This window comes from Aspergillus ruber (assembly GCF_000600275.1).
Source record: "Aspergillus ruber CBS 135680 unplaced genomic scaffold scaffold00031, whole genome shotgun sequence".
Classification (NCBI taxonomy): Eukaryota; Fungi; Ascomycota; class Eurotiomycetes; order Eurotiales; family Aspergillaceae; genus Aspergillus; species Aspergillus ruber.
In genome coordinates, this window is record NW_024467327.1 from 207,256 (window position 1) to 231,079 (window position 23,824).

At 48.3% G+C, this 23,824-nt stretch overlaps 9 protein-coding genes across 9 annotated transcripts; 6 read left to right on the plus strand and 3 right to left on the minus strand.

Moving 5' to 3' along the window:
* Positions 1–783: 783 nt before the first annotated feature.
* EURHEDRAFT_464040 (uncharacterized protein) lies at positions 784–1,932 on the plus strand (the record flags this gene model as incomplete). The annotated part of the gene is made up of 2 exons (XM_040784932.1): positions 784–973; positions 1,034–1,932. The coding sequence occupies 2 exons, from the start codon at positions 784–786 to the stop codon at positions 1,930–1,932; spliced, it is 1,089 nt and encodes a 362-aa protein (XP_040635516.1).
* Positions 1,933–2,214: 282 nt separating this feature from the next.
* On the minus strand, positions 2,215–3,519 carry EURHEDRAFT_463955 (PCI domain-containing protein; the record flags this gene model as incomplete). Its single annotated transcript, XM_040784921.1, has 2 exons — positions 2,215–2,244; positions 2,293–3,519. 2 exons carry the CDS (start codon positions 3,517–3,519, stop codon positions 2,215–2,217), a joined length of 1,257 nt encoding a protein of 418 aa, XP_040635517.1.
* A 473-nt stretch (positions 3,520–3,992) lies between these two features.
* EURHEDRAFT_416102 (transcription factor IIF subunit TFG2) lies at positions 3,993–5,566 on the plus strand. The gene is made up of 4 exons (XM_040782869.1): positions 3,993–4,447; positions 4,516–4,777; positions 4,830–5,026; positions 5,084–5,566. Exons 1-4 carry the CDS (start codon positions 4,190–4,192, stop codon positions 5,450–5,452), a joined length of 1,086 nt encoding a protein of 361 aa, XP_040635518.1. The 5' UTR covers positions 3,993–4,189; the 3' UTR covers positions 5,453–5,566.
* A 156-nt stretch (positions 5,567–5,722) lies between these two features.
* On the plus strand, positions 5,723–7,622 carry EURHEDRAFT_416103 (CCCH zinc finger protein). The gene is made up of 4 exons (XM_040782870.1): positions 5,723–5,822; positions 5,891–6,629; positions 6,681–6,736; positions 6,860–7,622. Exons 1-4 carry the CDS (start codon positions 5,777–5,779, stop codon positions 7,408–7,410), a joined length of 1,392 nt encoding a protein of 463 aa, XP_040635519.1. The 5' UTR covers positions 5,723–5,776; the 3' UTR covers positions 7,411–7,622.
* A 1,297-nt stretch (positions 7,623–8,919) lies between these two features.
* On the plus strand, positions 8,920–9,931 carry EURHEDRAFT_405748 (uncharacterized protein; the record flags this gene model as incomplete). The annotated part of the gene is made up of 2 exons (XM_040780407.1): positions 8,920–9,027; positions 9,107–9,931. 2 exons carry the CDS (start codon positions 8,920–8,922, stop codon positions 9,929–9,931), a joined length of 933 nt encoding a protein of 310 aa, XP_040635520.1.
* A 5,083-nt stretch (positions 9,932–15,014) lies between these two features.
* Positions 15,015–16,983, plus strand: EURHEDRAFT_380756 (putative bZIP transcription factor; the record flags this gene model as incomplete). The annotated part of the gene is made up of 2 exons (XM_040779331.1): positions 15,015–15,838; positions 15,897–16,983. 2 exons carry the CDS (start codon positions 15,015–15,017, stop codon positions 16,981–16,983), a joined length of 1,911 nt encoding a protein of 636 aa, XP_040635521.1.
* Positions 16,984–18,139: 1,156 nt separating this feature from the next.
* On the minus strand, positions 18,140–20,308 carry EURHEDRAFT_416109 (tetratricopeptide repeat protein). Its single transcript, XM_040782871.1, has 6 exons — positions 19,308–20,308; positions 19,214–19,253; positions 19,068–19,161; positions 18,707–19,013; positions 18,556–18,620; positions 18,140–18,224 (listed from the first exon to the last, which is right to left on the minus strand). The coding sequence occupies exons 1-6, from the start codon at positions 19,941–19,943 to the stop codon at positions 18,194–18,196; spliced, it is 1,173 nt and encodes a 390-aa protein (XP_040635522.1). The 5' UTR covers positions 19,944–20,308; the 3' UTR covers positions 18,140–18,193.
* Positions 20,309–20,526: 218 nt separating this feature from the next.
* Positions 20,527–21,663, minus strand: atp4 (F1F0 ATP synthase subunit 4). Its single transcript, XM_040782872.1, has 4 exons — positions 21,582–21,663; positions 21,070–21,518; positions 20,790–21,012; positions 20,527–20,732 (listed from the first exon to the last, which is right to left on the minus strand). Exons 1-4 carry the CDS (start codon positions 21,610–21,612, stop codon positions 20,707–20,709), a joined length of 729 nt encoding a protein of 242 aa, XP_040635523.1. The 5' UTR covers positions 21,613–21,663; the 3' UTR covers positions 20,527–20,706.
* A 138-nt stretch (positions 21,664–21,801) lies between these two features.
* On the plus strand, positions 21,802–23,778 carry noc4 (ribosome biosynthesis protein NOC4). The gene is made up of 3 exons (XM_040785877.1): positions 21,802–22,244; positions 22,299–22,510; positions 22,562–23,778. The coding sequence occupies exons 1-3, from the start codon at positions 21,837–21,839 to the stop codon at positions 23,595–23,597; spliced, it is 1,656 nt and encodes a 551-aa protein (XP_040635524.1). The 5' UTR covers positions 21,802–21,836; the 3' UTR covers positions 23,598–23,778.
* The last annotated feature ends 46 nt before the right edge of the window (positions 23,779–23,824 follow it).

Consider the following 23,824-nt stretch of genomic DNA (forward strand, 5'->3'; position numbering starts at 1 on the left):
TTTATCAATCAGCGGGTCTGTTCCACCGTTCGATTCACACGTGGTGGCGTGTCGAACTGAGTGATACATCGAGTCGTGTAGAATCCACATTCAAGGGCTTTCTTCAGCGGTTGCAAACTGCATAATATAGAATACCAACTGACACATGCACACTAAGCACTCTGGAACCTGACCAAAAATTGTATCGATATCAAATCCATGGATCGGCAGCCCGCGAGGTCCTAAATTGACTTCGTTAGTCCCGTCTGTCAATTCCACAATTGTCTGCCTGTCTCTGGCTGAGCGTACCCCCATTGCCTCATCCCACTGGACCAGAAGAGATATCAGCCAACAGCACTGGCCGATATGCGAACCTCGAACCCACTCTTTCGTAGAGCACTTGCAGAAAAAAAGGAATGATAAAAGTTTTTCTCTCTTTCAGTGGTGACGCTGGCGACTCCGTAGCGGAGTCTTTCGTTCATAGTGCGCTGAACCAGGGTACCTATGTAGTCATTGTGGTTTTGATCAGGACAATATGTAGGCTCTTTCCCCCCTCTTCCGCCTCTCTCTTTTCTTTTTCCTTTCCCCAAGATTCCCTTGTTAATCTTCCTCCGGATTGTCCGGAGTTTTCTTGTTTGTGCCCCATTCACGTTAACGGTGGATACAATACAGGGCATGGGCAGATCAACCTGCATGCTCTTGATTTTGCCCATTTAACCATTATCATTGATCACGCTCCTTATCTTGCAGAAAGTCGCTCCTTCAAACATATCCTTCCAGAACAAAAAAAAAAAAAAAAAGATAATGCCTTCCCTCAACTACAGAGGGGCCGAGATGGTCGCCATCGTCACGGTTCTGGTCGGCATCTCGTTCCTTGCAGTCCTCCTGCGAGTGTATGCCCGGTTCAAGCGTCAAGTCCGATTCGGGATCGACGATTATCTGTGTTTCGTTTCGATGGGCCTCCTGTTTGCCATGTTGATCGAGTTGGGTTTATGTGAGCGATTGCCAACCATCCCACAACTCTCCGTGGAATATCATACTGACTAACAACCAGGGTGCACAATCGGCGGCGATGGCAAACACCAAGCCGACCTCGACATGACAACCATGCTCAACTTTGGCAAGATCTTCCTCGCAAACCAGTTCACCTACTTTCTCCTCTGTCCCGCCATCAAAACCTCCATCGTGTGCTTCTACCGCCGTGTCTTCACAACCCCCAAATTCCAACACACGACCTTTGCCCTCAACACCCTCATCGTCGCCTGGGCCGCGGGCATCGTCATCGCCTGTGGTCTGCAGTGCCGCCCTATCAAATCCTTCTGGGACCCGCGCGCCGAGGGTAAATGCTTCGATCAGAACGAGTTCCTCGTCGTGAATCAGATCTTCAACGTCGTTATCGATTTTGTGATTCTTGCGCTGCCCGTGCCGATGATTTGGAATTTGCAGCGCGCGTGGCAGGATAAGCTTGCGTTGAATGGTGTCTTTGCGTTGGGTATCTTCGTTTGCTTTGCGAGTATCTATCGTATTGTCGTGCTGTTCTGGATCGATCCCACCGATACCACGTACACCGTGTACCAAGCGACATTGTGGACACACATTGAGCCATCCATTGGATTGATCTGTTCCTGTTTGCCGATTATTCGTGGCCTGTTCCCAAAACTTAGGTTCCCCGGCGGCTCGTCGAAGCAGAAATATGGATACGGCACGGCGCCGTACTACTTGTCCACCAGTGCGTCACATTTTGCGACGTCCACAGGTCCCAGATCGCCTGGTATCGATTACTATATCAAGATGGAGGAGGGTATTCTTTCGCGGCCTGAGACACGGAAGGAGGGTGAGGCTATTGCTTACCCTGCTGATTCGAAACTCGATCTTTCTAGCAACGGTGGAATCGCTGTTCGAACGGAAATCGATGTCACCCAAGATGCAGCCTCAGCCAAGTCTATCCGATAGTCCGTCGTTTCCTCACCTTGTCTATATATTTTTTTTTTTTTCTCTCATTTCTTATCCAACTTACTGTCACGCTCATTCACTATAATACCCCCCTCCCCCACGCTCGTGTAAATACCATACCCATGTTTCCCTGCCTTTTGTTGTACATTAATACCCTTATGAAAGCAAGCGCATGTCTCATGATTTGAAGAGGTTGACAATGTGATGTATGCCGGATAACCTTTTTGAATTGAATTTCATACGACCATTATCTCGTCAGTTCATCAGCAATCGTACATGTCATCAATGTACCATCTGTCCTGCAGCAAAATCCTGTACCGTATTAGAGCCAAGCACAAACTTCAGATAATAATGACTTACCGGAAACGCATCTACAATACTCGCGGCCACTTTTTCTGTATCTTCTGCCAGTCCTTGAACCCCCGCATCCCATTGCCGGATATGCCGCCCCGTTGTCACAGTGCTCACATTACCTATGTCAAAGTAGATAACGCCCGAAATCTGATCAATACTTCCTTTCAACCGCTCCTGCTCGACCATCCGCGCCGCATAAGCCTCCGCCTTCTCACCGGCCGTAAACTCTCCGCTCTCTTTGAGTCCCAAAATAGCCCCTAGTGCGTCCGTCTTGATGTTCTCGTATAGCTTGCTGGCTGCCACCAGGTTGTGTTCGACTACCGCTTTATCCAGAACCGTCGTGCCGTCAGCCGTCCGCGCGAGCTGGTGCGGAGCCAACCGTTCCGAAAACGCAGCAACCTCCTCCGCATTCAAAAGCCGATCCAGGAACATCTTCTCCAGAATCCCAAACTCCTCCACCGACGTAGCCCTGTCATCCTTGTAGAGTGTAGAGAGAGTACGAGAACGCTGGGGTCCCGCAGGCGCAAGAACAGCACACCGAATAGCCGCAGCAAGAGCCTGAAGACGATCATTCTCATCGACACCAACAGCAAGACTCACGTTGAAGTATTCCTGACTAGCATCCAGGAACCGACGACGAGCATCCAGAATCCGAGCCTGCGAGAGCTTGAAGTGTAGCATCAACTCGTGGTCATCGATTTTGCTGGGCAGGTTCTTAATCCGATTCAAGAACGCCTCCGCACTAGTGGTATCATCATCCTCGAGATACAACCGCACAATCCGAATCCATAACCGCACCTTGGCCGAGTCCGACACCAACCGCTGCGAACTGTCAACGTGAATTCCCTGCAACGTCCTCGCTGCCCAGGAATACTCCTCTTCCGTCTCGTATGCATCCGCCAACAACTCTCGTAGCTGAGCATCCTGCTCCTCGACCGATGTCGAACGGGACTGCAATAGTGTCACGGCATGCTGGCCGACTTTGATCTTGGTTTCCGCGGAGAGTTTTTGCAGGGCAGTGATAAAAGCATCGAGGATGGGGCGGGCTGCGACAATACTGATATCTTCGGTCAGGATGGAGTCCAGGTAGTAGATGAGGTCTTGGGCGAGTTCGTGTTCGGATGAAGTCGTGACGATTTCGGAAAGGAGGTTGTTGTAGAGTTGGAGTTTGTTTTGGGGGTTGCCGGAGGTTTCGATCTCCGCTAGAGCGGATGTGATTTTCTGGGAGGCCATTTATCTGTAGTTTGCCTCGTAGGAGGATGGTCTGTCGGGATGAGGGAATGTGGAGTGGTGGTGGTGATTAAGAGAGCAGCAGTTGGATAGTAGTTAGAAGCTTGGCTTATCGATAAGAGCCGAGGCAAAGTCGTGCAGGTAAATGAAAGCAATACAAACAATCACCCTGTTGTTTGTGAAATCCAAAGAAAATGTTCACTTTTTATCCTATGTTACTATTTCTTTTTGCCTTGTGCTCTGGTTAGGTCATTTTGACTCGTGCTGGAGATTTGTCTATATAGGCCTCGGTAATTGATCATTTCATATCAAGGAAGAGAGAAAAAGAGAGGAAAGGAAAATAGCAAGAAGAATAGACTTTTATGGATAATTCTATTTTGCATTTATTATTCTATTTTTCTGTCCAGCAACATTTAAAAGCAGACAACAGACTCCGTAGCATACATTAGTACAAGTACATAACTAGTAGTAAGTGCTGCGCCGCCACCGCCTTCGACATCCGCATTCTTCTCAACGGCTAAGCCACTGTTATTACTGCTACATCACTTCCATCGCAACCCGACTCCCGGTCCTCACCGTCCTCGAACGCCGATTCCCTGCAGTCGCATCGTCTTGTCCTCCTCAGATAACCGGAAAATTTCCGACGCCCTAGCTTCCCTTCGTTTGCGCCGCTATGGCCCAAGTCAAGCAGGAGGACGGTTCGCCATATATCAAGCCCGACCCGGACAGCAAGGAGGGCATCGGCTCGTTTGATGATGAAGACGATCTATATGAAGACGCAGGAGATTTGGACTTCACAAACTCTACACAGAATGTGTGGCTTTCGCGAATTCCTCGGTCGCTATGGGAGCATTGGTCTAAGCTGGATGACGATGAAGAGATTCAGGTTGGGACGATTAGGATAGAGGGGGAACCGAATGATATTAAACGGGTGCGTTTTTTACTCCCTCTGCACTAATCTGTCTTGTGCGTTGCTGATGGTTATACTGATTTGTCTAGGTCAGTTTGCGCATTAATGAACGGGAAGACAACCGAGATATTCCCAAAGATTACACCCTGCAACGTCAAACAATGCTCGCTGGAGCTACGCATTCGACGCAAAATACATATGTCTTTACCGAGAAAGACATCCCTGGGGTGGAGAATCGGTTAGCCACGTTTGGAGAGACGAGGTCGGCTTTGTACGAAGCGATGAAACGAGAAGCTCGGAAAAAGGATCTCAAGAAGAAATGGGAGCCTTATGTTCGGAAGACAGTACCAAGTACGTTGGACTATCGATAGGTTGTGAGGAGCACGGGACTGACTGGATACAGAACGAACGGGTCTTGTTGGAAGCGTCGGCGAGGAGTTCAATACTCTTCCTGTCGAAAACGAGGAGTTCCGGGTGATTTCAGAGAGGAAGGCTTTGGAGGCGCTCAAACCCAAGCGCGAAACTGTCTTCATCGACAAAGTACCAGGCAAGCTGCTCCAGCCCCGGAATGCATTGCCTGGAGACAGGAGTGCCTTTGTGGTAAGTTTTGCGTTGTCTTTACTAGTTATTGATTCCCATGTCTCACACATTTCCCAGCAAGCGACAAAACCCGCCAAGGGCAAGGCGCAAGAAAACAAAACCACCCGTATGCCGCAAAACGAACTGCTGGATCTTGTCTACCAATGCTTCCGCGAATACAAATATTGGCCGTTTAAGGCGCTCAAGGCACGACTTCGGCAACCAGAGGCATATCTCAAACAGACCCTGGAGATGGTGGCGCATCTGGTCAAATCTGGTGACTTTTCGATGACCTGGGAGTTGAAGCCTGAGGCCAAGGAAAGCAGTTATGCAAATGCGTTTGGCTACGGCGATGCCAAGGACGAGGCCGCACCGGGGGCCGATTTGAACATGGACGATTCTGATGAGGATCCCGACGAAGAAATGCAGTTTGAGAATGTGGCTTAGTGTTGTAGATGGGGTTCTATATGTAGCATATAAGAGATTACGGCGTTTATATTGGTTGGATGATATATGGCGGGCATCTGGACTAGATATTTAATGGATCTTTCATACTTTGAATCATTCCTTCATGACCCTTTTCCCTATGGGGTAGTGAGCAGAGCTGTAGACCACGTGATTTTTACCGCCACAGCACTTGCTTCTCCTGCGGGCATCATCAGCAGCATCTACGCTGTGCCCACCACGAACAGTTTTGAACGAGGAGGCATCTCGTTGAAAAAGAAAAAAAAAAAAAAAAAAACCAAGAGTGGTATCTGACATACACCCGACATGTCTGAAGACCAAGATCTATTGTCCAAGATCAGCCAGCTTGCTGGTAAGCTGAATGATGCAACTTTTATCTACTTGTGCGCACTCACTCATTTGAACTGTGCAATTATCCAGGCCAGATCAATCGACACAAGAACCAATCTACGCAAGGCCAGAATGAGTTTGCCCCAGCTCCCTACGCGACGCGCCATGACACCTCTCGCTGGGCACCGTATCGAGGACGACCCTACGCGCCGCGGGGACGACCTGCACCTCACCGTCACCGGACTTTAGTTCTGAATAACACGGCGGGGCCAGGACAATCCTCTGGCTCGACTCCCACATCTACACTTGGTGCTCCCGCGGCACAGAACAACGAGACGCCGACATCGACGTCCAACGGATGGGTTGCGAAACGCGATCGCCATATGCAACTGATCAACTCGGCAGTCTACGACAAGGAAGCACAAATGAGGGCGAAAGCGATGGAGGATACTCGCAAAGCGAAGGCTCAGAAAAAGACACAGGTCGAACAGGCCAAGGTGCTCAGTTATGCTCAGGGTGTTGGAAGACAGTTTCCGCCTCCTACTGTTGCTGCTGCGCCGGCCGCTGCTGCTCATCCGGCGGGATATCAACTTTTCTTCAACGATATTCCGTTTAGAATAGCAAGAGGTGGAAGCAAATTGATCCGCATGTCCAGTGCGACCCCCAACGACTTTGACATGACTTGTTATTCGAGGACTGGCTTACCAGGAGCACCAGATGATCCGAATACCGCCAACAATACGCCGAAGAGAGTCTCCGTTGCGGGTGTTACGTTTGTCCGGAGCAAGAACGGAAATCTTCATCGACTTGGCGCAGTGGCTTCAAAAAGGTGGCGGTTTACTACTCGGTTTTGCGATTCAAAAACTCACGGTGCATATAGGAACCCCATGACGGTCAAGAAAAAGAATGAACTTTGCAAAAGATTTACTACGACGGGTACCAATTCCCTCAAGGCCGACATACTTTTTTCTTTTCTTTACTCTTGTTATCATTGCTTTCTTTTTTTTTTTTTTTTTTTTTCCCGTCGTTTGTTGATATCTATACTGATTCTTTGACCAGGTACCTGCTACAAAGGACCGTCGTGTTTCTACATCCACGATCCAAACAAAGTCGCAATTTGCAAAGAATTCCTGCATGGAAAATGCAGCGCAGGTATTGATTGCGATCTTTCCCATCAACCATCGCCCCACAGATCCCCTACTTGTCTGCACTTCCTTCGTGGTCGCTGCGCGAATCCGGAGTGCCCGTATGCTCACGTCCGGGTGACGCCTGGCGCACCTGTCTGCAGGAATTTCGCAAACCTAGGCTACTGTGAGAAGGGCGCGAACTGCGAAGAGCGCCACGTGAACGAATGCCCCGATTACGCCAACACCGGAGTTTGCAACAGGAAACATTGCCGTCTGCCTCATGTGGATCGGGCGGGTCAGATGAAGAATGCAGCCATCAGAGCGGAAGGGCCCCAGGATGATGAGTCCGATGCCTCCAGTGAGGAAGAAGAATACGACGAGATCGACTCTGATGACGTCGACTCTGATGATGAAGACCCGGAATTCATCGAGGGCGTCGACACTGGCGAGCTCTCGCAGCAGCAGGATTTTGTCCATTTTTAGTTCTTACTGCATACTAATTGTAAATACGTTTCTTTACGATGGGATTGGGCCGGTGCCACGACATGTATACCCGATGGAGGCGGATACCTACCACGTTGCAACGAGCTGCATGAACACTGGAAGTTGCTTGGGGCGTTTATTGGTTTTGTTATGTATCCGTATCGATACCTTGTTTACTGATTAGGTAGCGTATTGAATGGATCGTTCGTTTGTTGTATTGCTTTGATTGCTTGGGCACGTTTGTAGTCCAGTATATCTTTTTTTTTCTTTTTCTTTTTAAAGGAACTAGCATTCAAGGTTAATGTAGTCTTCTATTCTATGCTCCCCCTAACTATAACGTCAAACTAGCCATATATTACCCAAGAGCCGAAACATCTAATATATTAGAAAACTATCGAAATCTGCATCACGTTGATACTGAAAAGAAACCATGATATACCGAAAAAGACCCATATGCATTCACAGACGGACCGAAAGCATTATGTTTGATGGTATAAAGATTCGTAGAATATAGACTGCAGATCTGAGTTTGCGTAAATATTACTTTGTAGTTGTGGCCTGCTACTTCCGTCCACAGTGGACGGAAATTTGCTGATGTCTTCTATACCAAGGCTGCCTTAGCGGGGGTCAGTCATGATTTTACCTCTAGCTACCAGTACTACTTCATCTTGTATTGAACCGGATCACCATATTCTGTCTTCGTTCCTGTGTTCGACCTAGGTATTCTGAACTTTTTTTCCCCCTGACAGAACCATACCTCAACCTACTCACATCTAAAGTGCAAGCAGAGTGTAGGTCTCACTATTACCACCTGCGCAATGCTCCGTGTCTCAAATTTCAAGGTCATTCAAGCCTATTCCAATTGATAACAAAATCTAAAATTTTCGTGAAGATCTTGTATAGTTATTACATGACCTAGGGCTGCCCTATACAAATGAGGCAGTGCATCAGATGAGAATGCTCTATCCCAAATGTACAAGACAATCCATCCTTTGAAACAAGTTCACATGCTAATATGATCTGTCGAGAGTTGAAATGTTAACTAATTGAGCTCATAAGCTCACTACGAAGGCCACAGGCCGCCCGAATCTTGTCTTCCTGCATGGACAACAAATCGTTATATAGCGATTTGACACACCTTGCCAATAAATTGAACAAGAAAAGCTCCCAATGGTGGTAATAATTTCCCTTTTGCAAGCCGTATTGGAAAAGGCCAGTGATATGGCGATCTGGAGCGAGGTATACAAGGCCCTGGCCGGATCGGCCCCTCCAGTGACCCTATCCATGGCCCGAGAAGCCTTCATCGGAAATCTGGAGACACATGGGGAAAAACTACCAGCAAGCGCAATTCTGGCGGATATCCTAACTGGCTGAATGTGCAATTATATAAAGCATGGAACGAAGTATTCGTCGCTCTAAACAAGCATTGTTGGCCCTTGTGGAATCGGAAAAGGCTTTGCGATCAAGATTATCGCAGCTGCAAACCTACAGTTCATTTTCTACATCAGCATGGCTCCCCAGGAATTGACAGCTCTCCCTCCCCGCTCTGTTTTGGCTGAACAGATTGAGAACTGGAAAAGGAACTACGATAGACATCCAAATCCAAGGGAATATCAAGTACATTGCTGGAAAAAAGCAATGATTGGGATGATAATGGACATCGAGGCCTGTCGCTTATCATATCTCGCCGGTCCAGTTTTATGCGATTCAAGTGGATGTGAACTGTGCCCACAAGTATGACAATAGATTTGTTTCGTTCATTGAACAGCTCAACGGAAAAGGGATCTCGGTCAATGACCTACTGGATCATTCTAAATTGCTGAATGAGCGGGCACAACATCTGAGCACCCTCTACTCTCTACTACGGAATGGATATAGGCGTAACGCTCTAGGAGCCCCATCATCAAAGATTATTGTTTGCTTAGACGAAGCCCGTTTATTGTTAGACAATAACGACTCATCGCTTTTACGTGCTTTCAGACATGCCTTGAGGGAATTATTTGATGATTATAGACATTTGTTTGGCGTTTTATTGGACACAGCATCGAGAATTAGCAATTTCTCGTCTTCGGTACTACAAGACCCCAGCATGAAGGAAAAACCATCGCCGGATTACATTGGTAAATTTTTTCCGCCTATTTTCGCTCTGAACACATTCGATGTGTGGGTCTATAAGGGCTACACTGGCCTTGATTTTACAAGCTCCAATCAAGCACGACAACAGCTTTTCTCCCTCGGCCGGCCTCTGTGGGCAGCTTTCTTTGAGGCTGGAGAGAATTTAAACAGTGTTTTGAGCCTAGAAAAAGCCAAGATATCACAAGCCCCTTGCTTCACGCTTCTTTCGTACTGTGTAAGCTTTCTGATTACCGACCAATCCATGGGCGAGGCATACGTCGCCGAGCATATCAGGTATACTATATCAATCAACAAGGACCGAACATTCGCCCAAACAATACAGCCTAGTGAGCCTGTTTTGGCCACGCCGCCCTGCAGCTTCTCTCGCACAGGCCAAGACTGCTAGACTCTTTGAACGTTTTCAACGCGGCTTGTGCATGGGCAACAACAGACATTGGGGACGTCGGAGAGCTGGTGACCGCAATGACCATCATATATTCAATTGGTCTTGCCCGGGTAACGACAGGAGACTACCTACCTCGCCTAATGAAGTTGAGGCTTTCTTTGGTTTACTTTTTGGGGTCAGCTTTGGACAACAAGTTGCTAATAAAATCAAATGAGAAGACGGACTCCAGGACATCTGGCTCAATGGATATATAGTATGCAACCATTTTGTCCGTATTTACAACCAGCCCGATCAACCCACAATTCGTGCTGCCTTCTCGCGCAGGGCTGGCATTATACAGCCACCCAGATACCCTGGCGCCGATCTCCTGATCCCAACCATACCCATTGAGGGCTTCGTGGACAAGAAAAGCATCACTTGTCTGTTGGTGCATATCAAAAGTAGAGCTAATTACACCATGACGTCCGGCTTGAGCATTGAAGTAGTAAGCTCTGTAATGAGCGCTTCCAAGGAGCTGGGGCTAACTCTCAAGTACTTTGGCCTGATATGTGCCTCCGGGGACAGAAAGACGAACAACCGAGGAAGATTTCAATCATTAATAATCGCCCTACAGGGACAAAAGACAGAAGATGCCTGAGGCAGTGATAATTACAATTGTTGGTTTTGGAAGCCAGCTGTTCCCGAACATTGCCTCCAAAGAAGGTCCTATAGGAAGAGAGATCTATGCCACACTATCACATCTTCTGTACTGAACTTAGTATATGGAAGCGAAGCGAGGAGCTAAGGGTGAGAAGAAGGCCTACATCCAAGCTCTTCTTGAAATTCATGAATAGTGCATTGGAAATTGTGTCTTTTGTCCCAGGCGTTCCCTAGTTAGTGCAGCTTAGATTGTCAGAATGAAATCAGCTAAATTTGCTTAAATTATCTAACACACATCCAAGTTAGACACGAGCTTAGCATGCTTTCCGGTGTCAAACTGAGCGATTGATTCATTAAAATACCATTATGACCAATTCAGCACAAATTGAATCTATAGTTAATTCGCTAGAGGTCTTGGCCCACTTGACCCCATATAGTACAGATGGAGTAATACTCTTTACCTTTCAATAAGAGTACAGTGTATACAGGTAGATGTTTCGAAAAAAAAAAAAAAGGAAAAGAAAAAAAGCCACATCGGATGAAGTGTTTTTTCTATGAAGCTGTCTGATCTAATTTCCGGATGAATAAGATGAACTTAGGGCTAGAGATTGAATGCCACATTGCAAAAGCTATTTCTAGGTACTAAAAATAATGGATACCAATAACATGTTGTTACTGCCATATCCAATTATCGGTCTCTAGTCAAAAACCAGCGGCATGAGCCGTGGCGTTGTTGGGCCTGACATAACAATATCCCAGCGGAGATGACTTGGGTGATTGGATTTCTGACAAATTTGGTCATTCTGCAGAGCGATATATCTTTTGAAAACAATTTGATGACAGAGCTACTTTTCTATGGGAGATGACACGAATTCCAAGATGTAATAAGGACAAACAAACCTGCCATAGACTCATAAGGTCGACATATTACAGCTAGGAGACTAGATCGGCTAATACAGTACACAAAGTGTAGTTGACTATGAAGAGAGCAAAAAGAGATATGAAATACAAAGCCAATTATTGGACCACACGCTGGGGTCCTCATAACATGACCGTAGAAGATATGCCACGTGCAACTTCATAGCTAGGTGTGTAAAGCAATGTGGGAGTGAGGGAAACTGTTCAATCGACCGATTCAAGCTGCAATGCCGTGAGTAACAGCTGTACCAGTATTAAGTCAGCACGAAAGTAGAAATAATTGAGAAGTAAGCAGCGTCCTGCATCGATTCGCTTTTCTTTGCTGTACAGCGGAGCGGATCAGATCGATCGGGGCATATTGATTGGTGGCCTTGTTTGTTAGGTCTTCATCCTCGTTATTTTGGTCTGATCTGTGCCAGATTGGTATTGTAGCGTCTCTGCATGGAGATGAATAGAGAAAAACGAATGGAGAATGGAGGATAGGACAGGGGACAATGGGATTGTTTCCCTGTATGTTTGCGGAAAACGTGGTGCAAGTTACGGCCTGATAGTCGTCAAAGTAGTTTTTATTCGGAGTAATCGCACAGCGTACTCCGCTTGGTAATAGCTATTGCATGGTTGTAGTTGGATGAAGGTGGATGATCTACATTTAGATATCCCATCTATGCGAAAGAATACATCCCACGTTTAACCACGCCTAGCTACTCCGAACGTGGTATGGACAATACCAGGGAACCCGTAAGCCAATATATAGATAAAATACAGAGTACAGATCTGAGATTGGGCAACAATGATAGTGTACATGTAGCTGTAGCTGTAGCTGTTGCTGGTGCTGCAGATGTAGGATGACAAGAGCTTTGTGTGAATTGCGTATGTCGCGGTTGTGTTGAGGAGTATGCGGAAGTGTGCTTATGTGTACGAGTATTTCGTCCGGAGATGCGAGTTGAGGGAGGAGATAAACTTGAGATAGGCGACCTGTACCTTACTGTGCTCGATATCTCTAGTCCGTACAGAGCGATACAATAAATACATATTCGCCCCTCGCCCACAATCTAGAAAAAGAAAAGAAAAGCAGATCAATGGTCTCTCTCAGCCCCAACTCTATTCTCCCTTCAAAGTGGAAACGCCAATATCAAAAACCAAGCCAAGATGAGGGGCTACGAGGGGGGCCTTACGAATCTGGAGTCCACCGAATCCAGTAAACCGTTACAATTGGATCGGAGTGTTCTGTTCACCGCCAGGATGGCTAATCTACAGCCATCGGCTACGAAAGTCTGTTTCCTCGTGCGAGTGCTCTGTGTGGAGTGGGAAAAAGTATGACGGATGGGTCCGAGGCTGTTAGTCTGGAATGTATGCAGGAGTAGGAGCTTGGGGGCGAAGAAGATAGGTTTTTTTTGTTGTCGATGGCGAGTTCGAGTTTTTTTATTCTCTGATCACGAGGTGATTTTTAATTTTGTACTCTGTATTGTATCCAGGGGTTGAGCATCGCCATCGCCGAGAACGTATGGCTAAACCGAGGGGTCCGGAGGAAATCGTCGAATAGAATCCGGAGATCTTGCTTACCTACCCTTTATGGTTATCGTTGAGCATACAAGAACACCCCTGTTATAAAATAGCAAACGTTATCCTCAATTAACCCGATCCGGAAATCGGTGGTGATGCTAAAATAATGCTGATGCTGAGCCGAACGGGTGACACTTGCTGATCGAGGAAATGTTTCATGTCCCTGTCAGTCAGTCCGTCAGTCGAAAATAGGTGACACTGTAATCGGCAGACAAGCCGGAAATACCGAGAGATACCGTTGGGAATGCTAAGAGCCGAACGGAACATGATTTGGAATGACCACTCGACCGAGGGTGCTCCGGACTGGGCCCGGAGTATCCATACTCGTAATGTTACTTGTAAACATCGTGCAAATCCCGTCCATATGGTAGAGATCCTGCATGCAGGTCTGGTATGTACGTCCGACCGTACGTACGTACTGACTAAATGCCGTCATGACCGACAGAAAGAACCTGCACCGCACAGACAGATCTGAGATGCTGGTCAGCTTGCCCAAGTTTTGACGAGGGGGGTAGAACAGAGATGATTCGGCAGGAGAACAAGAAAGTTGAAGCTTATTGATTGCCTAACTTCTGAAACCTATTTGGTACCTTGTCTGTAGTACGTGCTTTTCCTGCTTGCTTGATTGCTAGCTATCGAGTCCCTGAACATACCTGCAGAAACTGCCAGCATTGGTAAAAGCCGTGACATCCGAACGGACCGATACAAGGGCCCCCCGCAGAAGCAGTGATGCCCTAAAGCCAAGCCCGATAGCCCTATTACTTGTTACTTGTATGAAAAGGAAAGAGTCTCGTGGTGGTTAGTGATTGATCTGTGCAGTGGATGCGAGTGTTGTGCTTCCGTTGGACGCAAAGCACGAGCCACTAAACCCAAACGGGAGTGGATCATTGATCTCGGGCCGGCCCTTGACCAGATATGGTGGTTTACTGGTAGGTATTACCATAGTTACTGGTAAGAATAGAGCTTAAGAGTACGGAGTGTTATGGAGATAGAGCCAGTTCGGTCTCTACTATAGAGTACAGAGGTATTTGTACGGAATACTGGGGGTGAAGATGATGCTGACCATGATCTGCCCCGCCTGTAATACCGTACTGTACAGACGACGTTGATCATGATCATGGCACAGACATCTGATCACTTGGGCATCTACTGCTATACAATGTACAAAAGTACTACTTGTATTCAGTAGTGGGCAGAGCATTCTGTAGAAGATGCAGTACTGGAATAGAGCATTAGTATCAGATCAAATGTAACTGACTCGTATGGAGATCCCTTGGTCTGTGTAAGATCTGTAATACCAGTACCATATTAGAAAGTAGATTGGGCTAAAATGATGCTGAACCATGGTACATGGATATTAGTGTAAATGTATTCCTGTCCATCGAAACAGCAGCAGAGCATCAGAGCTACCTACTACTGCATAATCAACACCATAACGGACTTGGTACCAGTTATACATACCCGCTGCACGTCTGCCCAAAACCACATACAAAGCATCCAATCACGGCCATTCGCCAAACTCGGGAGGCTCTCAGAATTCGTTGCATTTTATTTTATTTTTGTTTGACCGCTAGTGACTGATCCGCATCTCTGATACCGAGTATTATTCTTTTGATATTCAGTACTCAGTATTTTCGTGTATTATGTAGAGTGCTCTACTACTTATCTACCTCTCTTTCGCCCCCTCCTCCTCAACTCTCTTTCTTCCTGTCCAACCGGTGGTACAACATCAAAAAAGAGATCTGATTCTCTTCTTTTCTCCTCTTCTTTTATGGTGTTTTTATTGTGTTTGTTTCTCATTTTTCTTCCTTTTTTCCTTGAAACTTCCATTTCTCCATCACCCCACCTTTGTATATATCCTTTTTTTTCCCTTTCTTACACACCGCCTCTTCCTGCTCCATCCGACCCCATCGTCCGTCTTCATCGACTCCATCGACTCCTATCCTTGCTGGGATTGAAAAAGATGGCCCGGTATTCTCAGCCATCTTCCTTCGACTTTTATCAACAATCGCCTACTGCCCTCGAGGCAAAACCTTCCTTTCCTGAAGAGGACGAGATGAGTGTGTTGGATGATAAGATTCTCGATCCCACGACTTCTCCAGAACTGTCTTCCTCTATTTCCGATCATCGTCGCCCTTCGTCGTATGACCAGGACGCCTTCTCGCATCGGGATTCTATCTGGTCCGACTATTCCTCTTCCTCTCATTCTCGTCACAACTCGCAGGTCGGGCATACCATGTTTGATTCCGCCCCCTCCAACCCTTTTATGCGTCTGGATGCACCCCATCCTGCTGCTGCGGCTGCCTCTTCCACTTCCTACGGGCATCACGCTCCCTGGTCCCTGTCGAGAGAATCGGGTTCTTGCACCCCGACCGCCCTCTATGACCACTTCCCTGGTGAGCTCGACAGCAACTCCTCTGGCCCCTTCACTGGTGGTGCCGTCGGCCCCGTGAGTGCCATCAACTTCCCCTCCATGTCCTCCTACCGCAGCATGGCCTTTGCTGCCCCGGGTGCCGTTGCCATGTCGCCCCAGTCCAGCCAGGGTTGGATGCCTGCTTCGACCGACATGCCCGATGCTACTGCTCGTGCACACAAGAGTCCTAGCTACCGTCATACCTCCCCGCTGAGTATCCGTCGAGATGGTATTCGGAAGAAGAACGCTCGATTCGAGATCCCGGCTGAGCGTACGTTGAGTAACATCGACCACCTCATCAGCCAGTCCACAAACGAGGATGAGATCAAGGAGTTGAAGCAACAAAAGCGTCTGCTCCGCAACCGTCAGGCTGCGTAAGTTCCCCGCCCCCGCCCTCCCTTGCGCTTTAAAATTTTTACTAACCCCATCCAGTCTTGACTCGCGTCAACGGAAGAAGCTCCACACCGAAAAGCTCGAAGAGGAAAAGAAGCAGTACACCCATGTCATCAACGATCTCGAGGATGCCCTTCAGAGCATGAAAATCCGTGAGGCCGAGCTGCTCCGCGAAAAGAGCGAATGGATCGGCACTCAGCAGCAAATCACCCAGTACATCGAAAGCATGCACATGGAGAAGGACGATCTGATCCGTGCCCACACCCTCGAGACCGCCGACCTGCGCAAGAAGAACAACATCCTCAAGGAGACTGTTGAGAAGCTGGAGCGTCAGCCCAAGCCCTCCGCACCCATGTCCCACGAATTCTCCGACTTTGAGAACCTGACCATGGACAACGGTGCTTGGGAGGACTTTAGCATGGCCAATGGTCTTCCTATGGAACAGTCGGCTGCCTTGGTTGTGTCGATGAACAACAGCAACAGCAACAACGAGAAGACCGCTGAGAAAGCCAGCAACGACCTTCCTTTCAGCTGGAACGCTTTCTACATGTGCCTTCTCTTCGGTGCTTTCATCGCTTCCAACGGTGCTTCGCTCTCCCAGCGCTCCATTCCTCAAATGTCGGAGGAGTACCGTGCCGAGTCGGCCAACGTTCTCAGGGCCGTTTTGAACTCGCCCCCGGCTGAGCTCTCCCAGCAGTCCTCTTCGTCTGCGGGCGCTGCGCTCCCTACGACCATCAGCGGTGCTGAGATGGCCCAGCTGACTGCAGGAACCACGAGCAACCTGGACGAGCTTCACAACACCCTGACCATGCCCACCAAGGAGCAGCAGCAGGAACAGGCTTTTGCCCTTAACGCTGACCAGTACAACTCCCTCACCACGTTCGATGACTCCCATGTGGACTACAAATCCCAGCAGCCTTCTAGCCTTCAGCAGGCCTTGAGCAACATGCGGAACAATGCCGCGCCCAAGGCGTCTGCGCGACCCGACGTTTACTCTCGATCTCTCATGTGGGATCGAGTGCCTCCCAAGGTGATCCGCGACTTCCAGCGGATGGTGCAAGACTACGGTGCGGCCCCCAAAGACGAGGGCAAAAAACGCCGTGCCTCGATGATTGCGCGTGATTAAATGTGCTTCTCTTTTTCACACTTCCTTCTCCTCTCTCATGAACCTGAATAGCCTTGCAAGGTTTTTCGGAAGAATAATGCATTGTTATGATGTCCATTTCTGTCTTATGACTTACAACCAGGAACACGGTACTACGGGACGGATTGCTTTTTGTTTTAGCAAGCGATTGCATTCTATTTTGTATTGATTTGCTTTGAGCTTTTCGTTTATTTCTTCCCTTTTTTCTTTGTTCTTTTTTTTTTTTTTATCTCGTTTTGTTTTGTTTTGACTTGATTTGCATCGGATGAGGCCGACCCAGAAAAAAAACGGCATTCCTGTGATGATTATCTTATGATTGATGATGTGCTTGATTGATTATTCGAAGCGTTTGCGTTTGTTTTTTTGTTTTTTCGTTTTCACTATTGTCATCGTGCTTTCTCTTTTCCCTTTTCCCACTCTACTCAACTCTATGCGCCATGGGTAAAACCTGGTATTCTCTTTACAGGAGTGTCTGAGATATGGCTCTTTTCTGTCATGTATTTTCGGTCAGATTGCCGACTGATTATCTATCTGTCTTGTGTTGTCTCTTGCCTACGTGTGGCCAGCGTGGGAACATTATGATGACTGATTGATTGATGATGTTTATACTGTGGACTCCTGTGTATGGTCCCGTTCATTCTTTTTTGAAAATATTTCCTTTGTTCATGTTATATATGGTTTATTTCGATTTCGATATTTGGGATTTACAGTATTCCAGTTACAAAATTTATCTTCCTACTTCGAATTTTTTTTCCCCAGTACTGACTAGATACTTCTGCCTCTTGTTTCGTAGAGCGTCGTACGAGAACAGTAAACCATGATTAAATTGGTAGTCTAATTCCAAACAAATCCAGCCTCACTTCTTCATAGTGGGATTGGGCCGTAAGGTCCTGCCATTTTTAGTGAGTTTTATGTTTATCATCGAGCAGTATGGGCGATTCGCCGTACGATCCCCGTCTCGGTTCCCCATACCCAGACATGGTAAGTCCCGCGCAAACATGAGACCTCGAAAAAGAAAAGATATTAATAGTAAACTAATGTTAATGCTAACTTAGATTGAAATGCAAATGCGTGATATGGCATAGCAAACATAAGACACTGCTGCGCCGCGGCGTCAGCGGACAAATACAAGTAAACAGATCCATGAGTTATGGGTCATGGGTTATGGTCCATGGGAGCATAGCCCGTACTACTATTTCGGATTATATTTATCTTTCCAGATCCTGTGTCATAAAGGAATATAAAATGTCAGCCTGAATGGAAGTCACACAATACAATCGAAGATCGACAAGGTTGATGAGGGGTGGGGTTCAGGTTGTGGCTGGCGGAGGGAATGTGGAATATGGGTTGTGGATTGTGAATTGTGATAGGAATGCATAAGCAGTTTTGTGAATGGTGCGTTGAGAGCCAATTAATGGATTTGTTTGAGATCACACTCCAGTAGCAAATGGTAGGTGCTGAAGATTGGGATGAGAGTCATGGGCATGGCTAGGAGGGGGGATGGAGCGGGTGATAATTGGCTGCGAAGAAAAGAAGGGGAAGGGAAAAACGTACCAGGAATTCCCAACTATTTTGTTTCCTTTAGATTCAGCGAGTCGGTAGTATTTGGCTGCCATGAACTAACCGTACGAGTATGGTTAATATCTAAGACCAAAACCCGAGGAACAGAAGCCTCTCCGATCCCGGTAGGGGTGACCTGACGCACCTTATCCTTCTTCCCCCCAAACCCCTCCAAGTAACACCAAGCAGCTTCGTTCATTGCATCTGTATCCCCCAGATTCGCTGCCGTCTCAAAGTACTGTCTCGCCGCGACTGGATCCTTAGCCACGCCCCAACCGTTGCGAAAGCAATTCGCCAATTCGAATATGGCAAGAACGAGCTCGCCTTTCGCTGCACCGCCTTTTTTGTAACCCGCCTGGAGGGCCTCGGACTCTATGCTTGCGGAGTTGGAGGCTGCGGCGGAGAGGTAGGTGATTGCACGCGAGGGGTCTTGGGGACAGCCCCAGCCGTGTCTGTTTACTGATTAGTATGGGTGTATTGGGGAGGGCGGCGGGGCTAGGGAATACCGTAGGGCAAGACCAAAGAGGACCTGGCTTAGGGCGTGGTTGGTGCCGTTTGGGTCTGCTAGTTGGCCGAACATCTTGGTGGAGGCTTCTAGTTCTGTGATAGTATGTCAGTATCGTTGCGTATAGATACGGTGTTTATGCCATACCCCCAGCCTCATGAAGACGAATTGCCTCTTGAATATCAACCTACAAACCGTTAGCCGTAAGTAGCAAAATGACAGTTTGCATTGCTGCGCATACGTCTCCAGTGGAATCAACCGCCCCTCGACTGGAACTCCTCGACCTCGTCCCCGAACCCAACGACGACCCCGACTGATCACCATAAAACGACGAACTCGGCGATAACCCACCCATAAACTTCGGATTCTGAACCAAAACCGTAGCCCTCTTCTCCCACTGCGCCTCCCTATCCTGCGCATCCCCCGGCCCATCATCAACCTGCGGCAAATCAGCCGGTATATGCGCGGAAACGGGACTCGGACTTCTTGAACCGCTCCGGTCAAGATGCAGTAATTGTGACAACCGTCGGGGCCGACCAGTTGGGGACGTTGGAGACGCTAACGTCGTAGCCTCGGTCGAGAATTCGTTGGATGGAGAGTGTGACGATCGGCGAAGGAAGTTCATAGATTTCCGGGGTGAGGAGGAGGATGCTGAGGAAGGCCGCGAGGGATCGAGTCTTCTGTCGTAGTCATCCTCATCGAAGATGACGGGGCTGGTGATGACTTCGTCGGAAGTGTTGGTGTCGGATGCGACGAACCTGATCTCGGGCACAGCAGGGCCAGGAGGGCTCATGGGCGTGGACATGCCAGTCGCATACTGGCCGTTTGTATTGTAATGGATATCATCCTTCTTCTGTAGGATCTCGCGAAGAGGCATTGCGTTGATCGTGATCGCGTGGTGTTTGCTTATCTGTTTTTGCGGGGTGGGTACGGTATTCGGTAGTCTGATGGGAAAGCTGGGGTTAAATCAACGTAAGTCATATATGCCGATATAAAGAAGACAGCCTTGTTTCTATTCTGGTGAATATAAGGCTGACGCAGTGTTATGGCTGTGGCTGAGAGGAAAGTAGCCGGAGGGCATTGTCTGGTTGAGTTAGTCGGCTTGGCCGGGTGTCCTATGAATCAGGGAGTGTGTTTTGAGCAAAGATTGGCGTTGTCTGGACCATCCTGTCATGGTTGCAGATTTTGCAGGTTCATTCATTGTCTCCTTCCGTCTATTGAGTGAATTGGGATGGATTCAGGTTTCTATGAGAATTGGATGAAAAGAACACTTGATCAGTGATAGTTAACTAGCTGAAGGAGTCGGATTACATAAGGGCTTGCATCAGACAGGTCATGCATGGACTTTTTGCAGGATTTCCTAATCGGTTGGTCCAAAGTATCATCAGAGGTATCTTTAAAACATCGGTTCCTGAGACTACCGAGATATACAAATGACGTTGCCATGGCTGGCATGCTACCAGGGGTACCTATAGTAGGCGGGGAATACTGCCCATTCGAAAGACAATATACTGATGAGCACTGGATATAAGACTATGTTTACATTGGAATCATCGAGTTAAATGCTATTGAATGTCTAAGTAGCATTCAGAACGGATCTTGGTTTTATACATAATGTCGACACATTACTCTGAACCCACTTACTGGGATTTGGCGGCCATGATACCTGCATTAAAGTCAATACTTGTTACCTAACCTTACAAAAAGCGGGCAAAATACTTACGCTCAACATCAGAAACGCTCTGCTGGAGAATCTGCTGCAGAACCTTGGGGTTCTCAAGCTCCTTGTGGATCTTGCCGATGACGGTCTCGGCAAGCTCACGCTGCTGGCGCTGCTTAACCTGACCCTCATAACGCACCCACGAGTCAAGAACCTGCTTGGCCTCAGAAGCAAGGGCAGTGCGCTGCTCGAGCTCGTAAGCCTGAGCCTCAAGCTGAGCGGTTTCCTTTTACGTAGTCAGCGATTGAATTCGACAACATATTTAATTCGTTCGTTGTGTTACCTTGGAGACCGCAAAGAGCTGCTTGGTAACGTCAACAACACCGGAGAGCTGGTTGACGTTGTCCATACGCTGCTTAACAGCGCTAGTGTGGTCGTTACGGGCAGCGTTCAGGATGTCCTTGTGCTTCTGAACCTGGCCCTCAGCCCAGTCGCGGTAAGCGGGGCCACCATACTTGCCAACGGCAGTGAAAACACTGAGAAGACAGAAGGCGGCAACGGTTTCCTCGTTCAAGACGTAGAGCTCGTTGCTGATGGCGGAGATGGAGACACCGGCAGCGGCGGAAAGGATGGCAGTCTTGGAAACCAGGGAGTTGCCAGGAAGAGAGTCGAGGATCGACTGAGCCTTCTTCTTGGGATCCTCAGGGACGTTGGAGGCCGAGCGGGTGGCCGCAATGTTGGCAGTGACGGCGAGGTTGCGCGTGGGCAGGGTCGGCCGCAGGCGGGCAGCACCTAAGGCCGGTCAGTGAGTGTTCAGGGAGTCTGAATTGTCGAAGAGGGCAAGTTGCAGCATACCCATGGCGGTCTTAGCGAATCGCGAAGCCATTGTAGCAGGTGGTTAGTCCTTGAGGAATTATGATGGGTGAACGGAACTGAGGAGACTGAGGTCGGGATTGCGGTTTGGGCGGTGCGGCCACACTATCCCGATGAGGTTTAGTGCGGTGCTCTCGGAAAAATTGCATAACCGAGCGATATCCAAAATTTCATGAGCGCAGAAGTCGAGCTAGCAATTGATCACTGATTTACAGTTGAATATTTAATCTAAACATCATGCCGGCCGCTATGCACGCAACCGTGGGCTCAAAGAAACGAAAGAGCGCCAAGGACAGTTCCTCTTCGTCCAAGCGCCGAGCAGTCGCAACCGATTCGAACGAAGATGCGACAATGTCGAAGATCACCGAACTAGAAATTCAAATTTCCGAATCGCGAAAGCATTACAACAATATCGCGACCTTGCTGTCGATACTAGATGTTGGGGAAAATGCACAGAACCCGAATTTGCCCGTTGCAGTCTCTCTCTGCCGAGTCTTCAGCAGATTGATCGCGGCCGGAAGCTTGACAGAGTCGAGTCGGGCAGATGACAACGAGAAGCTTATCGTGGCGTGGTTGAAAGAGCGGTTCCAGGAATACCAGAAGGCGTTGGTAAATATCATGCGTGAGGGTGACGCTTCTGCTCAGGTATGTATATATCTTGTGTTGCAGGCATGTCGGAACACTCGCTAATGGGAGTAGGTCACGGCATTGACTCTGAGCATGAGACTTGTCGGCGAGCAAGTGACACACATTCCCAGTGCGGACAGTTACGTCTGGTCTTCGGGTCTGTTCAAGAATGTTTTCGAGGCCGTCATCGAGGCGCCGGAGGGACAAGCACTGCAGGCGGAGTTTATCGAAAAGTTCGTCAAGGCCTACGAGGACGTGAGGTTTCATACATTCGCAAGGATTTCGTACGTCAATGCCCTTATGTCAACACAAGCAAGCGCTAACAATTGATCCAGCGAATACGCCTCCACAGAGCGAACAACCCAAATACTCGAAACCCTCATCACCATCCTCTCAGCGAACGACACAATCCCCGACCCCTCCCACTCATTCGAAACCTTCCTCACAAAAACCAGCACCTCCAACAAAAAACTCACCTCTGTCAGCTCCCACAAAAAGCGCGCCCAAGATGCCTGGCTTTCCGTCCTATCCAACTCCCTCTCCCAATCCCAACGCAAATCCCTCCTCCGCATGATGGTCCACCACATCGAGCCTTGGTTCACCCGTCCAGAACTACTTATGGACTTCCTCACAGACTCGTACGATCTCGGCGGCGCAACGTCCCTCCTCGCCCTTTCGGGACTGTTCTACCTCATTCGTGAGAAGAATCTCGATTATCCGCAGTTCTATACAAAATTGTACTCGCTTTTGGATGCAGATTTGTTGCACTCGAAACATCGCTCGCGGTTCTTGAGGTTGTTGAATACGTTTCTTAATTCTTCGCATCTTCCCGTCTCCTTGGTTGCAAGCTTCATCAAGCGTCTCGCGCGTCTCGCGCTGAACGCCCCGCCACCAGCCATCGTCGCCATCATACCCTGGATGTACAATCTCTTCAAAAACCACCCCACGACAACATTCATGATGCATCGCGCCATCCACGACGCAGAGTTCAAAGCCGAGCTCGATGCAGAGGGCATGGATGACCCCTTCGACCCCGACGAGCCGGACCCGACCCGCACGGACGCCGTCGAGAGTAGTGTTTGGGAAGTCGTCACGCTGCAGACTCACTACCATCCCAACGTCGCTGCTATTGCGCAGATTATCTCGCAGCAGTTTACGAAGCAAGCGTATAATATGGAGGATTTCCTTGATTATACGTATCAGGGCATGTTGCAGGGAGAGTTGGGAACTGAGGATCGGCCGTTTAGGAGAGTACCGGTTGTCGAGTATCACATTCCTAAGCGGATTTTTACGGATCGGGGGCTTGAGGAGGATGGTGGTGTCGATACGGCGCCTGGGAGTCTGATGCGGAACTTGTGGGATTTTACATAATAGTTTATTTTTTTTTTGTTTTGTTTAGAAGTTTTTCTTTTAGAGCCTGTGCTGAATTACTTTGGAAATATTGAGACCAAAGCACTTGGATTCCCTATCTTGCAAACTTCCGAAAGGACTCCCAGCCCTTTCCCAGCACATGCAAGCGGTAACAAACTATCTAATGAACCATTATTAACCCCGGGGGCTTAAGTTACCCGTAACGAATGACAAAATCATAAAAACAG